The sequence below is a fragment of the Caretta caretta genome, chromosome 1, assembly GCF_965140235.1.
Source record: "Caretta caretta isolate rCarCar2 chromosome 1, rCarCar1.hap1, whole genome shotgun sequence".
Classification (NCBI taxonomy): domain Eukaryota; kingdom Metazoa; phylum Chordata; order Testudines; family Cheloniidae; genus Caretta; species Caretta caretta.
The window spans coordinates 10,023,939-10,040,314 of record NC_134206.1 but is presented as its reverse complement, the minus strand read 5'-3'; the positions used below and the strand labels follow the sequence as shown (position 1 = coordinate 10,040,314).

General features: G+C 58.7%; 1 protein-coding gene across 1 annotated transcript in view; it reads right to left on the bottom strand.

Annotated features, from left to right (window-relative positions):
* Window positions 1–1,382: 1,382 nt before the first annotated feature.
* ATG16L2 (autophagy related 16 like 2) overlaps window positions 1,383–16,376 on the bottom strand; it is a 60,795-nt gene continuing 45,801 nt past the window's right edge. The window contains exons 15-18 of the mRNA XM_048838690.2: window positions 11,683–11,832; window positions 10,962–11,009; window positions 4,914–5,015; window positions 1,383–3,404 (exon numbers count right to left, since the gene is read on the bottom strand). Coding sequence (XP_048694647.1) covers window positions 3,317–3,404; window positions 4,914–5,015; window positions 10,962–11,009; window positions 11,683–11,832 — 388 coding nt within the window. The 3' untranslated portion in view covers window positions 1,383–3,316. The remainder of the gene's footprint in view (window positions 3,405–4,913; window positions 5,016–10,961; window positions 11,010–11,682; window positions 11,833–16,376) is intronic.

Below are 16,376 nucleotides of genomic sequence, written 5' to 3'. Positions count from 1 at the left end.
TCACCCACATTTGCTGCATGCTGGCCTTAGCATGGCACAGCTCACGAGCTGGCCATTGGATGGGAGAGTCCACTAAGGGATTAACCCTGCTCCAGCTTCTGGCTTCTCTTGGCAGATCCAGCCAGTGAGGAGCTCCGCCCCGGGATTGACTAGCCAATGAGCAGTCTTCCAGCTGGAGGGCAGGTGTGCTGCAGCATTGCATGCTGGGTATGGGCCCCACCAAGGCCAGGCTCACACCAATTTTTCCCAGACTTTTGCCACCCTAATAAAGACACTCGGTGCTTCTCATAAAGTGGTCTCCCCAGTGATCCTCACAACAGCCCTCTGAGCTAGGGCAGCATGGTTACTATCCCCGTACACTGAGAGGGAAACTGAGGCACACACAGACCACACGACTTGCCCCCAGCCAGTGTCAGAGCTGGGGTTAGGGCTCAGGAATTGCTGGCTCCTGCTCCCACATGCACAGCACTGGAGCAGACCTACAGAGAAGACAGGAAAGTGTTGCAAGAAACCCACAGGGCACGTAGCACTCGCTGGTTGTCACTATTCTGCACACGACCACACAGAACAATCACGGAGACAGCCGGCACATAACTCTTATCTTCCTGCTCTAATGACAAAGGCTCCCGCTTCATGAGCTAAAGGAGAACCTCCATCAGCAGTGTAAGGGCTATGACACACAGTGGAGGATGACTGATTTCCTCCAGTAGAAGGCAGTTGTGCACAGGTCACTGCAGCAGCACTCCCGCAAAGCAAGACAGGTGGGCCAGCCCGCAGGATCAGCAGCATGCGTGACACTAGCAATCACATCACCAGCCCCTGTGTGGATTTCACCTGCCCTGCCCAGGGGATGGTCAGCGCTAAGCTCTTTTTCTCTGCCTGTGGGGGCCTTTTTAGTGTATCCTGGCATTTGAACTGGGGGGGCACAGGGTTCATGACCGAACCCCCTGAACCACTTTCACAAAGCTGGCTATTACCCTTCAGGGACTAGAACCCCCTCGAATTTTACGGCTCCTTCCATAGCAAAAGCTCCCAGAGCATTGGATGAGCAGCACCATCAAAATGCAGCTGTCTCTGGAGTGGAGCACAGCATCCCACCCACACACAGCAGCGCAGGGAGACCCGATCTCTCTAGGTCAGGGCTAAGGTGCATCGGTGGGGGAAGGCTGCGTTCCCACTCTGCCTGTTCTGTGGCCAGAGGACGTCAATTCTGGGATCACTGAAACCGGTGCCTTTGAGGAGCACTCGAGCCCCGTAGAACAGCTGTGAGTAACTCCTCGGTGGGCGGCCTGGCTGTGGAGCTGCCGGGTCTCTCCTGCAAGAGGCTGGGCACCAAACGGCGAGCTAGAGCCCGGGGAAAAGAAACAGCCTACAAATCCAGACCGTGTTTTAAAGCTGTATTCCTAGGACCCCGCTGCCATGACGTTACAGTCCCAGAGAAGAATATGGAGTGGTAGGGTTAGACACATGTCCGCTACTGGGCCTTCCCCTGCCATTGACCTAGGAACCTTACACGGCCAATGCCTGGCATAGTTGGGGGGGCATTAGCCAGATGTATCTAAGTGCCCTGGCAGGTCTCGCCGCCCCGTGGCATGGCAGGTGCACATTGAGCAGCAGGACTGGTGATGACCTGCCTGGTGCAGCCGGCTGCACGTGTATCCCACCTGGCCATGCCCTGCCCATTCAGCCGTACAGCCATGGCACGATCTGTCACACGGCGGGGGCATCTCTACCCGGATGAGCCTAGTGCACACACCCACCACGGGCCGTGCCCTGCGCTCCCAGCAGGGGCCTCTCCCCCTGCCGGCAAACGCTCAAAAGGCACGAAGATTATTTGGGGTGACAAACGAACTCCATGGCTCGCGTGGCAGAGCAGGCCGAACTCAGGGGATCGGGTTTCCCCCCGAGCCTGCTTTGCCATTGCCCGTGTGGAATCAGGGGGCGGGCAACTCCCTAGCCACCGAGCACTGGGCGGGCTGAACCTTGTATTTGATGCCTTCTTTGCTAGAGTACTGAATCCATCAGCAACCACAGCCCCCTTCCTCCCTGCATTTGAGCCAGGCACAGCCCCTCTGGGATCATTAAAGGCAAAGCCTCTGCAGAGGGCAGATCAGGGGATTGGACCCACCCCAGGCACAGTTTAGAGCCAGCTAGCAGAGGCAGGAAGGGATGGAGAGGAGACAATAGGGGAAAAGTGCCCAGGGACCGTGCCTGGAGCCCACAAGGCTGGTGTCTATGGCTCTTGGCTTGGCATGACTGCCCAAGCCATGGAGATGGTGTCCCAAGGGGCGATCCCTTATTCCCAAAGCAGCCCCCTCTCCTAGTTCCACTGCAGTTAACAGGAGCTTGGCCACAGACTGCACTGGGTCCAGGATCTCACTCCTCTGCCCCTCGGGCAGTTAGCCTTAGTCACCTGTGGGAGGCACCGATTGGTCAGGGTGGATTATTGGGGTTGGAGGAGAGCCTAGAGACCCGGCTCATTAACCCCTTGGGTATGTCTACACTGCACACTGAGCCCAGGCTCTGACTCGGGTTGGAGCCGAGCTCCACTTCTGTCCACACACGCGAGCCTGACTTGGGTCAGCAAGGACTCCGGACTGCGTCCTCGGACCCTGCTGGGGGATGGGTCAGAGTCCGAGTCCCGCTGTGACTCGGTTCCAGGCCCCATCGTTCTGCAGTGTGGACGCAGCTCAGGCCGCAGACCCAAGTCAGAAGCGCGGCGTCGGGCCGTGTGGATGCGTGAGCATGGCCGAGAGGCCCAGCTCTGGTTGACAATGCAGAGTGGCACTCCAGAGCAGGTTTGGAAACGCCGAGTCCTCACGCCTGGGTCCCACAGACAGCGGGTTTCAATGGAGGGTGGACAGCCCCATGGAGTCCAGGCCCCTAGATGCATGAGTGAGCAGGTCACCCCCAGCCACAGGGTTAAATGCTGGGCACAAACTGCTCCTCCCCCTCCCGAATGTCCCATAGCCGGAGTCCGGTGGATATTTCTGCCCTTCACAGGCCCGTTCCTGCGGACGCTGGCCCTGCAGCTTCCCGCTCCGGCGGTCAGAGATAGAAAACTTGCCCTTGGTTTTCTAATCTTCCTTTTACAAAATGTCAGCGCCCTGTTAAGTGCCCCGGCTGCAGTTCGGGGGCTGAGTTGCTGGAGAAGGCAGAGGTCTTCGGAGAGCAGCAGACGCGGCTTCTAACCCCACCCCGGCCCCTCCAGGGGGTTTTCCACTCTGCAGCCCTGGGCTGCATCTGTCTGGGGAAGCTGAACAGTAGGGCTGGTGTCCCCTCTGGACTCCTCCCCAGGCCGGCATCACGCTGAGCACTACTGCCAGAGCACCACCTTCTTCGCCTGGTCCACGCTCACAACACACCGGCCCGAGAAGCACCAGGCCACGGCATTCACGGAGGCCCTGGATGAGGGACAAGGACACAGGCAAGGAGAATGAACAGGACGCTAATAAGAATCCGGCCTTCCCATACAGGGCTCTCTAGTAGTGCCACGGGGGTAGGGATGCTGTTAACCCAGTGGGCAAACTGAAGCACGGGTAAGTTAAGCGGTTTGGCCAAAGCCCTGGAGGGCTTGGGCCGGAGTAGAACGCAGGAGTTCCTGGCTCCTAGTCCTGTGCTCACACCACTCTCCCGTCAGTGAAAGAGGAGCAGTTACCCCAGGAACGATGGAGATAGTATGACAGTCAACTGAGGAGGCAGATCTGTGAATGGCATAAACCAGCACAGCTTCACTGACCCCTGATTTACCCCAACTGACCCCTGATTTACCCAAGGTACTATGGAGGCAGGGAGGCCTAGTGTCAAGAGCACCTGCACAGATGTTGGGAAATCTGGGTTCTAATCCTGGCTCTGCCACTGGCCTGCTGGATGACCTTGGGCAAGTCACCTCATCTCCCTATGCCTCAGTTTCCCCCATCTGGGATATTAATCTTCTTCATAAAGTTCTTGGAGAGCTCTGAATGAAAAGTGCTCTATAAGAGCTAGCTATTATTATTCTTAAGAGGTGCTTTCACTAATAGCACTGGTATATTGGCAAGGCTTCTGTCTTAAAATAACCTTGTAAGAAACAGTATTATACAAATGGGGAAACTGAGGCACAGAGCAGTTAAGCGATCACATATTGAGTTGGTGGAAGAGCAGGGCACGGAAGCCAGGCGTCCTGGCTCCCAGTCCCCTCCCTTAACCACTGGGTCACCCTCTCCTCCTTCCTAGCAGCATAAGCTCAATCACCCAGCACACAGATCTGTAAAGCCTCCACTGTGGATTAAAGCACTGCCCCTTGCAAGTCTCGGGGCCAGGGGAGAAGGATGTGGGCATGGGGAGGATCCCACAGTACGGCCTGCAGCACAACTGGCTCTGGTCCTGCTTGCTCCCCCGCAAGGACCCTTGGAAAGGAGATGAAGACAGAGGCCTGCAGGGAGGGGGGGATCCGTGGGGGCTGTCAGGACCCCATGACACACTCATTATGGTGGAAATAGTTTCACCCCCACTCTCTAAAACTCCCCAGCGTCCAGTGCACTAACCCTGCACTCTGTTTTCTCAGGATCTGGCTGAGCAGGGGTTGCAACAGGATCCATCCACCCCTCCCCCAAAATGTGGACCCCTCCAGGAACGTCTGGGGTGCCCTAGACAGGCCTTTCTACCAAGCCTCTTCCCCAGGCTCCCTGCCCCGGCCAGCCCACTCCCCCAGATTCACCTTGATTGGTTGTATCCCAAGAGCCTGGTCTGCTCCCGCCTGGGCCGTTGCTCTGCATTCCTTCCCCATGGGAGCAGTCCCAGCAGGCTCCCCTCCCTCCTGATCTGACCCTCTGATGCCTCTGGGGCTGCCCCATACCCAGGATGCTGGTTTAATGCACGCAGCCTCGACCCTTTAGGACAGTAACCCGCCCTAGGGGCCAGCGGAGCGTCACCTGTGCTCCCCAGACAGGATCGTTTCCAGTTTCCCGCTCTCCATGTTCCAGAGGTAGAGGGAGCCGTCTGAGGAGCCCACCAGGGCGTAACTCTTATCAGGGCTAGAGGGGCGGCAAGGAACAGAGAAGAGTGTAAGCTCAGCATGCAGAGACTCCTCCGCTGGTTCTTTGATACTGGCACATGACATAGGGACTCCAGTCCAGAGGGGCACAGAATCCACTCCAGGGTTTGGGAGCTGCATCCAGAGAAGTACATTGAGACGAGAGAGTGCAGCAAATCTGTGGAACTCCCTGCTGCAGGAGGTTGCTGCTTAACCAAAAGGGCTGGAGAGTTTTAGAGTCTCTAATGGCCACAGCTCCTCAAGCCCAGGGCGGACTAAGGGTAGCTGCAGCCCAGGTTCCAGGCTGTTCATTCTTCACCCGCAGGCACCAGCAAAGAACCTCACGAACCTCCCTCTCCCCCTGAAGTACAGCCAGGGAATAAACTGAGCAGCAGGTGGGAGACAAGGACAGCAGAATAGCCACGACAACAAGCAGAAGCCATCCACCTAGAGCGTGCGATGCAGCCACTGACGGTGCTGGACAGGGAGCTAGAGGCAGGAGCTGGGTGATTTAGCATCCCCGCTGTAGACAGCCTGGCCCCGGGCCCTTTGCCTGGGTGCAGCTCACAAGCCGTAGCATCTCTGAGAGACCCCGGCAACGGGTCCGTAAGGAACCTGCAACACTGGCCTGGAGGGGAAGGAAAGGGGGTGGGAGCGAACGGACCACGCAGGGGACAATCCTGCCCCAGAAGGGCAGATAATACGAGGGTCCAGCCCAGACTCGGGGGGCCTTTCACGAGGCTCAGTGTTCACAATGCTCGCAGTCCCATTGAACCCCCATGGGAATCCACTGCCCCCAGCCATCAGCAGGGTCCCCACCTCCCTGGGCTTCATGGCACCTGGGTGGTCAGAGAATGGCACTTCATGGCACCTGGGCGGGCACTGGTGGAAGGGGCATGTACAGAGACTTGGAGAAGGCCCTGCCAGTGCGGTGCCCATCCAGCCCAGGGAGAGAGCCAACCCTTTCATCACCCAAACCCCCAGCCCCTGAGGGGGTCGGAGGCTGAGACCGACACCTTGAACCCTCCCCTAGGCAGCCAGCACGGCTCACTGAGCAGCTGCCACACGGGCCGCTAGCTTCCAAGCTGGGGGAGGCTGCTATCGACAGTGTTAGAATTGGGTAGCCTCTGGGTACGTCTACACTGCATGCTCGCTCACGCTAACAGCAGTGGTGGGCATGGTGGCCCAGGCTAGCAAACAGAGAACAAGCCACCAGGGAGCCTGGCTGCAGGCTCCGACTACTCATCCGAGCCACCCCGTCTACACTGCTGTCGTCTCCCACGCTAGCTAGATTAAAGCAAGCCCAGCTGCGCCTTCCCGTGCTACAACCCTGCCTTCGCTCGCAGTGGAAACGTACCCGCTGGCCCGGCTGCTACCTGGGCATCCAGCCCAAAGCCCCCTCGAGGCTAATATAGGCCCTACATTACTACTCCGCTGCACAGTGGCCACCCACCAGCAGCTACCGGAGCTGGTATCATCCGCTCACCACTTTTTCTCCTCTGGATCAAGTCCTGGCTCTGACCCTGCTCTTCCACAGACCCGGGTCCGGCCCCCCTGCCGCCGCCAGGTGCAGAGGTGTCGCACCGGGGACGCCTACCACTCCTGCGGTCTGCAGGTCGCAGTTCTGCTTGCACCGGCAGAGGGCACCGCTGTGCCGGCTCAGACAGGAGCTCCTCCAGCTGGCACAGCCCATTTCCCCCAGCACCACCGACCCGAAGTTCAGCACGGCTCCCGCTGGCCGATCCACTGGAACCAGGGACAGTCTCCCCAGGGATTTCAACGTGGACCGGCCCACGTGCCGGAGGACAGCCAGGAACAATCCCGGGCGGGCTGGGGCAGGGATGCACTGCCTGATCCATCGCTCCCTGCCATGCAGGGTGCTGCTCCAGGAGCCCCGGCCCTGCCAGCAAGCAGCGATGCTGCCGGAGAGGCACTGCAAGCCCCAGTCCTCAGGGAAGATAAGGGGGCTAACGCAGGGTCCTTTGGCTTTTGCTAAACCATCAGAGAGGACAGACTGTGTCTGAACCAGCAACGCCTTGGGATGCCCTTGTCACACGCTGCGGGACGGGAATGGCCCCCGGGGAATCACGGCGATCGCATGCACTCTGCCCCCGCAGCCATTCACCCGGCCTCAGGGGCCACAGGTAAGACAGAAGGGCCCAATCCTGGGGGGGGAGAGGGCCTTTAATGTCCCACAAACACAATGGGTAGCTGTGGGGAGCAGCCCCTTGCAAGAGGTGCTCAGCACTACGCAGGATGGGGACCACAATGGCACAGCTTGGTGGGATCAGTCCCAAGATGGACAGAGAGGATCCGGGGAGTATACATAGGATTGGGCGGACACAGAGGACCCAGGAATGTATGCAGGATTGGGCCCAGATGGTTGCAGCCTAGTGGGGGCAAAGGATCCTGGGAATTTATGTATTTTAAACAGATCTTCTGGCCTTTTGAACCAGGGATTCTTCCCGTGTCAGGTATTTCAGGGCGCCCTGGTTGTTTGGCCCCTTTTTCCTCAAGTCTCAAACTCCCACCCCATGTCAAAGGCTAAAATAATGTTTCTGTTCAGACATTAACTCAGCACTCTGGGGGGCAAAGGGGGCAGGAACAACTGGGGGGAGGGGGACTCACAGCCCTCCCAATGCTCCTCCCTCCTGCCCTGTGTTAGGATATAGATATTCAGACCTGTCTGTAAAGGCCTATACTCTAAGAATTTAGGTTTCAGAGGAACAGCCGTGTTAGTCTGTATTCGCAAAAAGAAAAGGAGTACTTGTGGCACCTTAGAGACTAACCAATTTATTTGAGCATGAGCTTTCGTGAGCTACAGCTCACTTCATCACGAAAGCTCATGCTCAAATAAATTGGTTAGTCTCTAAGGTGCCACAAGTACTCCTTTTCTTTTTAAGAATTTAGGGGTATTCTTATCACTTGGCTAGTTATAGAGATATAAAAGAAAGAATCAAAATCACGGTCTGCTGGTGTAAGGGCCTTCTCTTACTGTGACAGTCTGAGGTCCTGTTCTGAGGCTGAGATCTCTGGCTAAGCAACAGAGGCAGCCATAAGCTGGGAAGTGACCGGTCACCTCCTCACATCCCAAACTAGTCACATTGAAAGAAGGTGCTATTGGGCTGTTAGGAATACAATCTTGTCCTGATAATGCCCATCGCCTCCAGAGAAAGGGAAGAGCCTAGAAGATGTAAAAGGAAACTTAGTTTGATAGCATCCTGTCTGGCAAGAACTCACTTATCAATAGCTGGGATGTGAAATCCTCATTTCTGTTTTGTTTTGTCATTATAGTTCCCACTTTGCTATTGTTTGTCTGTATAAACTCTGTCTTGTTCTGTGATTGTCCCTGGCTGCGGTATAATTAATTTTGCTGGGTGTAAACTAAGGTGGTGGGATATAATTGGTTACATAATCATGTTACAATATGTTAGGATTGGTTAGTTAAATTTCAGGAAAATGACTGGTTAAGGCATAGCTAAGCAGAACTCAAGTTTTACTATATAGTCTGCAGTCAATCAGGAAGTGGGTGGGTGTGTGTGTGTGGGGGGGGAATGGGAACAGGGAAAGGAAATTGGAATCATGTTTGGCTAAGAGCAGGAATGGGAAGAGGGACACAGGTGTAAGGCTCTGTGGTGTCAGAGCTGGGAAGGGGGACACAAAGGAAGGAAACTGGAATCATGCTTGCTGGAAGCTCACCCCAATAAACATTGAACTGTCTGCACCTTCGGACTTGGGGTATTGTTGCTCTCTGTTCATGCGAGAAGGACCAGGGAAGTGAGTGGATGAAGGAATAAGCCCCCTAACACCCTGCAGCACCCCCTGCTGGCCAGTCCTGGGCCCTCCTGACCAATCACTGCCAAGCCCGCAGGAAGGAGGCGGGGCTAGCTCTGTAGCGAGGGTAGCTATCCCTGGATGAACCAGCCAGCTCTGTTCCTGGGTCAGCGCCTGCCTGATCCTGGAGGGAACAAGATCCTTGCTCTTCGGCGGCAAGTCTCTGGCTCCAGCCAGCTCGTTCCTGTTAGCCGAGGGCCGCGTTGAGGAAGAGGCAGGCCCAGTTGCGGACGTTTCTTTACCGCAGGCAGGATCGACGGGAAGCTGGGGGGTGCTGGGTGAGAAGTGGGCGCCGTGCTCCTGAAAACCGCTGCCCGGGACTGGGCTTTCAAAGGGGGCGCGAGGCTAGGTGCCCTTAACACGGAACAGGAGCTGGGGACCCGGCTCCTGGCCAGGTTCGGCTGCCCTGCCACCCCGCCACCTCGTGTACGGGGCAGAGCAGAGTTCCCCTGCCAGTCCTGAGGCTGCCCATTGGGAGGCCAGCTGCGGCCAGGAGCGGCGTGGGGCAGACCCCTGTAGGGATGACCCTGCCCTGGCCCCAGGGAGCGGGACTGACCAGGCCAATGGGCCTTTTCCATGGGATGTCTGCACTGGGTGCTGCCGGCTTGGGACCTCCAGAGGCTTTAGGTGGACGGAGGCAGGGGGGCTCAGACATCACAGTGGTGGGCTCCTGAGGGACACCTGAGAGGTCAAATTCGCATGCCCACCAGGGCCCGCTTAGCACTGCGTTCCTTAAGCCCATGGGCTCACTCCTCCCCCCATGTAGCCCGCAGCACATCCCCCAGGGGCGAAGAGCTGCCCTGCTAACGAGATGAGAACGTCGATAGCAGCCTCTGATCCAGCCCAGGAGATCAGCGGCCCGGGGCGAGAGGGCTCCGATTCCTCCGGCCCGCCTGCTCTCCAGCATGAAGCCAGCTGCCTGGCTTAGAGACGGGGAAGAGCCATTGCAAACCCACCTATGGGAGGCTTGGAGAGCCGGTGACTGCCACTGATACTGGCAAGGGAGCAGGGCTGGAGTGGCAGGGCAGACCCCCCAGCTGAAGAGTCCACGCGGTGGAAAGCAGCCCTGTGGCTTTCCAGGAGAACGCAGGGCCCTGCTCTTGGCAGGATGCGAGAGGAGCTGCCCACGAGGAAAGCTGCCAGCAAGCTCCTAGGGGCTCCCCCTGGTTCCTGGGATTCCTCCTCCAGGGTCAGGTGGGGGAGCTCACCTGGGGCCTGCTTGCACGCCGGTCAGGGTCAGGAGCAGGGTGAAGGCATTGGGGGAAGGAAGAATCACTGGGTAGGGTTCATACAGCCCAAAAAGGGGAACAACGAGACCCGTTTCGGCCTCCAGATCCCACCCTGTCCAAAGCTTGGGCTTTGCGGTGATGGGGAGAACAGGGTCAGAGACACTTCCCACACTGAGATCCAGACGCAGCCACAGACTGGGGTGTGAGCAGAGTTCAGGTCAAGGGCGAGGGGCACTGGCGGGGCCGGGGGTGGGGAGGCCCAGGACTGGGACAGCAGGGTCTGTGGGGCGGGGGCGAGGGGCATTGGCTGGGCCGGGGAGGCCCAGGACTGGGACAGCAGGGTCTGTGGGGCAGGAGCAAGGGGCACTGGCTGGGCCGGGGGTGGGGAGGCCCAGGACTGGGACAGCAGGGTCTGTGGGGCGGGGGTGAGGGGCACTGGCTGGGTCGGGGGTGGGGAGGCCCAGGACTGGGACAGCAGGGTCTGTGGGGCAGGAGCGAGGGGCACTGGCGGGGCCGGGGGTGGGGAGGCCCAGGACTGGGACAGCAGGGTCTGTGGGGGGGGGGGGGGGGCGAGGGGCACTGGCTGGGCTGCTGGTAGGATGCTTGCCCATTATGTGCCTGCACTAGACCCCGCTCGCTGGCACTGTGGGTCCTTCTCTTGCTTGACCCCGGAGCTCACAATAGCCCAGACCGCGTCAGGAGATGGGCAGGGCTTGGCACTGCAGATCTGCAGCTCCATTCATAACCATGTGCCCTCGTGCGAGGAATCCCCCTCCCAGTGACCCCCTGTGGGAGGTGTCCCCTTTATCACCCTGCGGGCGGGCCAAGCCTGCGCGACGATGTGTACAGCTCCAGGCACAGCCAGCACCCCCACCCCCGCTCACCTGAAGATCGCCTTCGTCCAGTCCGAGCCGCACTTGAAGCCGTCGGCCCTGCAGACACAAACCGTCCCTGGTCAACGTGCATCGCTCCCTCGCGAAGGGCGACAGCTCCCCTAGGGACACGCCTGGGGCTGGGGCTCAGAGACCCACAACGGGGCGGGGACAGGCTCCGCTGCTCGGTACAAGCTGCCCTGGGGAGAGCTGCTGGCTTGTGGGGCAAAGGGCCAGGCTCTGGGTTTGGACACAAGATCCCTGCAACCTCAGGGACCCGACACCAACACTCCGGCTTCCAAGCCCCGGGCAGCCAGCTGCAGACACGGGATGGCGCAAGCTTCTTCTGACGGGGTAATACTAGCATCTCTGCCAGCCCCCGAGGACACTGGGGTGGCATCACCCATTTGGGCCAGCGTCGCCCCTCAGGCTCTTGGAGGAGCAGCGCAACTGGCTCTGGAGGGGCGACTTCACCCAAGTGAGGGTGCTTCGGGCTGTGGGCGGGCAGGACGTAGAGCTGGGTTCAATTCCCGACTCTGCCACCAGCCCTGCTGGGTGACCCTGGGGAAGTCACGCCCCCCCCCCGTGCCTCAGTTTCCCCCGGAGAACACCCTCCTATCAGCAGCCTGAGGACTGGTGCGATCCGCAGCTGCTAGGACAGATCAGGGCATGAAGGAGGGGTGCCTGAGCAGGACTCGGGGCTCTCTAGGTCAGGGTCCCGTCCGCCGCTCACCGGAACACCTGCCGGACATTGTTCATCTTCAGGTCGATGACCTTCAGCGTGTTATCCCTGGAGCAGCTCAGCAGGTGCATCTGGTCCTGGCTGATGTGGAGGGAGGTGACCTTCCCCTCGACCGGGATCACCTCTGTGCATCGGGGCCCCCTAGAGCACAGCGGGCCAGGGGCTTGTTAACCCAGCCAGGGGCTGCCCGCTCCCGAAGACCCACATGGTTCAGAACCACCCTCGTGCTCCATTCGGATCCCCGCTTCCAGGACTCCCACACGCCAGAGGCCGTCAATTACATTCTGTCCCTGCTGATCTAGGAACCGCCTGGCTCCATTGCGGGAGTTAATTACCCGGACAGATCCGCTGCTAGGGAATGGACGAGCCCTCCCCATGGGGCGCGGGGAGCCACCAGGATGTCCAGTGGGCAGCCCGCTGGGTATGAATAGCCCAGGGGAGGGAGAGACATGGCAGCAAGACACGTGGCACCTTTAGCGCCGACTCGCTGAGCCGGGGAGACGATGCGCTCGGATGCCGGGTGAGCAGCCAAACCCCCAGCCACTCTGGATTGTGACCCGTCCGCTGCAGTGCACGCCGGCCGTCTTGCCCATCCCACCCCCTTGCGGCTGCCAGGGGGGACGAGGCACCGAGTGCGCCAGGCCCCCCTTCGCGCCTCGCTGCCCCAGCTGGCATCGTCCCACTGGAACCCACACACACCTGGGCCAGGCCCAGACGAGCCGTCCCAGAGGCACCACTTCCCAGCCCCAAGCGGGACGGACACAGCGGCCTCTGAGCATTAACAGACTGCACCCACGGCCTGTGACGAAGTGGGCCTGTTCTTAATGTTTCCTCCGAATATTGTGGGGGTGCCTCAGTTTCCCCTATGCAGTTCTTAAGTATCTAGGGGGTGGAGTAAGGGTGTATGATCATTGCAGAGCCCTAGAGGGCAGGTGTGTGCAGGGGTCTGGACACAGAGAATGGCCGACACCCTGTTTCCTGGCAACTGATGGCCTGGGCCCTTCCCCCCCTGCAAGGTGAGAGCTGAAGGGTTGGAGAACAAAGGAATCAGGTGACCACCTGGCCCGGGAAAGGAACAAAGCCCAGAGGAGGAGGGGCTGGAGGGGTTTTCATTTTTGGGGCTGGCTGGGACATGGAGTGAAGTGCAGACGTGGTTGTCTGGCTCACTGCCCCCCAGAATGGACCCAGCTGAGGGGTCCCGTTCTCTGCACCTGCAAGCTCTGTTTTAGACCATGTTCCTGTCGTCTAATAAACCTTCTGTTTTACTGGCTGGCTGAGAGTCACGTCTGACTGCGAAGTTGGGGTGCAGGACCCTCTGGCTTCCCCAGGAGCCCCGCCTGAGCGGACTCGCTGGGGGAAAGCGCACGGAGGGGCAGAGGATGCTGAATGCTCTGAGGTCAGACCCAGGAAGGTGGAAGCTGTGTGAGCTGTGTGTCCTGAAGACAGGCTGCTCACAGAAAGGCGACTGCCCCAGAGTCCTGACTGGCTTCATGGGGAGCAGTTCCAGAGCATCGCCCAGGGACTCCGTGACAACTGGTGGCAGCGGTGGGATGTACTGCACCCCGTGGATGGTGCTTCCTGCAGTAAGTGACTGGGGAGCAGTAACACGAAGGGGGATTGCCGAGGACCAGGCCTGCTGAAGGCTCAGAGAGGAGCGGTTTCGGGGGGCGGTTAACCCCTGGGAGTGTGTGACCAGCGAGAAGGACTTTGCAGTAACAGGGTTCCCCTGGGGATTGCAGCGAGCAGTCCAAGGGGCGGAGGAGTCTGCAGCTCGACCCTGGCAAAGAGGTGGTGACCTCGAGAAGGGCTGGCACACTAGGGGTTCTCCCTGGAAACCGTGGGGAGCGGGCCTGTGAGTCCACAACAACTTGGGAGGAGCGGAGTGATGGCCTGTCACCGTCTCCTTAAGAAGGACATTGTAACCCTGTGCAGAAAGAGAGGGTTGAGCGTTGGAAAGTTCACCAAAGCAGAGTTAATCGTGCAGCTGGAGGAGGATGATCGCTCTAAGGAACAGATTCCTGACCCCAACTGGGGCTATAGCAGGATCTGGGAGCAGCTGGAGCGGGAGCCAGGCATCGCCAAGACTCCTGTCCCCGACCAGACGGGGGTCTTCACGATCGGGTTCCCCATCGGGGGATCGAGACGGACGGGATTGGAGCGGAGTCTGAGAGAGCAAGAGGACCGTGGGAGACAGCGAGAGCCCGAGAAAGAGCTGCAGAAGCAGCAGCAGGATGAACTGGCGGTGGTGGGGCGGAGAGGCCGAGGGGACCTCCCCGGGGTGAGTGGGGATAGATCCCGGGGGGCCAGTTCCGCAGGGAACCTCGAGACTAAATTGCTGCCCCTAGTTAAGGGGGGGGTGTGTGGATGCCCACCTCACTGCCTTTGAGCAGGCTGGAGATCTGAACCAGGGGGACCCTGCGGAAAACCCCGGTGTCTAGCTCCCTTGCTGGGTCCCAAGGCCACAGACTCCATCAGCCAGATGGGTGGGGAGGTGGACAGGCTCCCACTCCTGACCCCAACCTATATGTCTGTGTGGAGTTCCCTGGGGTCAGGCCCCTCGGACCCCCAGTGGGAGCGGAAGGGGATGGTCAATGGGGAGACATTCCTGGGGTGGCGAGATCCTGGGACAGAGAGAACTGGTGTCAGACCCTGGGTGGTGCAGCCTCAGAGGCTGAGGGCCTGTGTGAGCTGGGTGAGGGTCCCAGGGACGAAGCCCCTCGCCCTGCCTATGGCCCAGATCCCTGTGCAGACCCAGGAGGGGTGGGGCTGGCTGGCCGTTGGGGTGCCCCAGGACACCAGCTGCGAGACCCTGTTGTGGGGGGACTGTGTCTCTTTGGGACAGGATCCAGGCCCTGCTCCTGTAACTGCCGAGGGTTTGAATTTGAATCCAGGGAACCAATCGGTGGAGAGGGAAATGGTCAGTGAAAATGCAGATGACCTGGCTGGCAGCAGGGAGGAGCCGCTAGGCTCAGGCTACCTGCCTGCCTGTAACCAGACCCCTGGGACTCGGTGGGACAGAGAGATGCTCCCTGCCCCCTTGCACACCAGACTGGGGACTCTCGCTGGCTCTGATGCAGTGAGGAAAGCAGTGGCCTGCCCCCACTGGGACAGCAAGGGCAGTGCTGAGCACAGTGGGAGCTGAGACCCCAGCTGAGTGGGGGGAGACACAGGCAGGGCAGGGGATCTGTGGGGAGTGGCAAGGTGCTTGGTAAGGGAAGTTTGGATGAGCCTAGGCAGCCTTGTGAGCTGATGGCTGTGTCCAGTCAGCAGGGTGGGAAGGCGAGGAGAGTGGAAGATGAGAGTCCCTGGACCTTACCTGTTAGCTGGGTGGAGAATTGGGACAGTGAAGGAAATGGGTCTCTGTCTGTCAGGGGTATTGACTTGCCTATGGAGGGAGCTACCCTGATCTCCAAGCAGTTGTCTGTGACCAGCCTTGTGTGCTGGGACAAAGGGAATGAGATCCCAACCTGTGTGTCTGGTAAAGGAGAAAGTGTGTCCGGCTCTTCTTGGTCTGTGGAGCAGACAGAAGGGGCCTTTCAGCCTGTGATGGTTGAGGGTCATGCAGTTGTCTCAGAGCTGGTTCTGGATTCAGCTAAAGCCCAGGAAGGGAAGGGTCCTAAGTTTCTGTCTGCTCGGGAGAATGGCCCTGTAACTAGGTCGCATCCAGTTAGGGTCTATGTAAAATCCCCGAGACCAGACAATTCTGGTGCTTGTATTTTGCCTGTTGCTAGTGTGTTGTTGGAAAGGGTGTAGCAACTCTGTCTAATCAGGGTGAGATCCTAGCCAGGGCACAAGGAGAGCAGGAAGGTGATGTGATTGTGGAACCTACTGAGGGTGTGGAAACCTGTAGCAAGAAGGAAAAGATTCCTGAACTTGTGTGTGGCAAAGGGAAGGAGAATGCTTCTAACCTTTTATCTAGGAAGTCTGTAAGTTTGCATGAAAGGGGATTGTGTAGGAATCCGCCTGATGGGCCAGAGGTGATTCTGGATGTAAGGGAGACCCAGAAAGAGTCTGTAGTTGCTCAGGAAAGTGTTCCCCTAGAGCAAGCCCTAGGTAAAGAGGGTAAGAGCAGAATTTCTGGGAGGGGGTGAATTGTTGCATAAAAAAGCCCTCGGGAAAGGAATCCTCATGGAGTCTTTGCAAGCAGTTTACTGCCACTGAAGGGTGTGAAAGTGATTTAATCAAGAAAGTTTCAGTTCCTAACAGCCAGAAATTTTCTGTTGTGAATGGATCCACTGACTTTCCTGTTGAAAGATCCAGTGTGGAGAGCTTTGAGAAGGTCTCAGAGGGAGTGAAAGCTATTAAGAAAGGTATACCGTCCTATAACCAAGTGGCTGTGTTTGGCCAGCTTGTTGGGGAGACAAGGTTGTTGGGAAAGGGATGTCTCCATGCTAGTTCTGTAAGTGAACAGTATGTGGCCCAGGTCAAGATGGGGGCCCTTAACCAAGAGAGCCCAAATTGCAGCCCTCCAGACTGGAGCTCTGGGAGAAAACCCAATCCCAGTTTGACCCCCTGGGGTTTTGGGGTGGCCAAAGGGCATGGGCTGCAGAAACCTTCCCACATGCAGCCTGCTAGTGCTATCGACCACCCCCGACCTAAGGGAGGGCGTGAAACTGGAAGGGCCTGGTGTAACTCCTACCAAGGAATGGGAGAGATGCTGGGGCATCCATGGGAACATTGGTGGC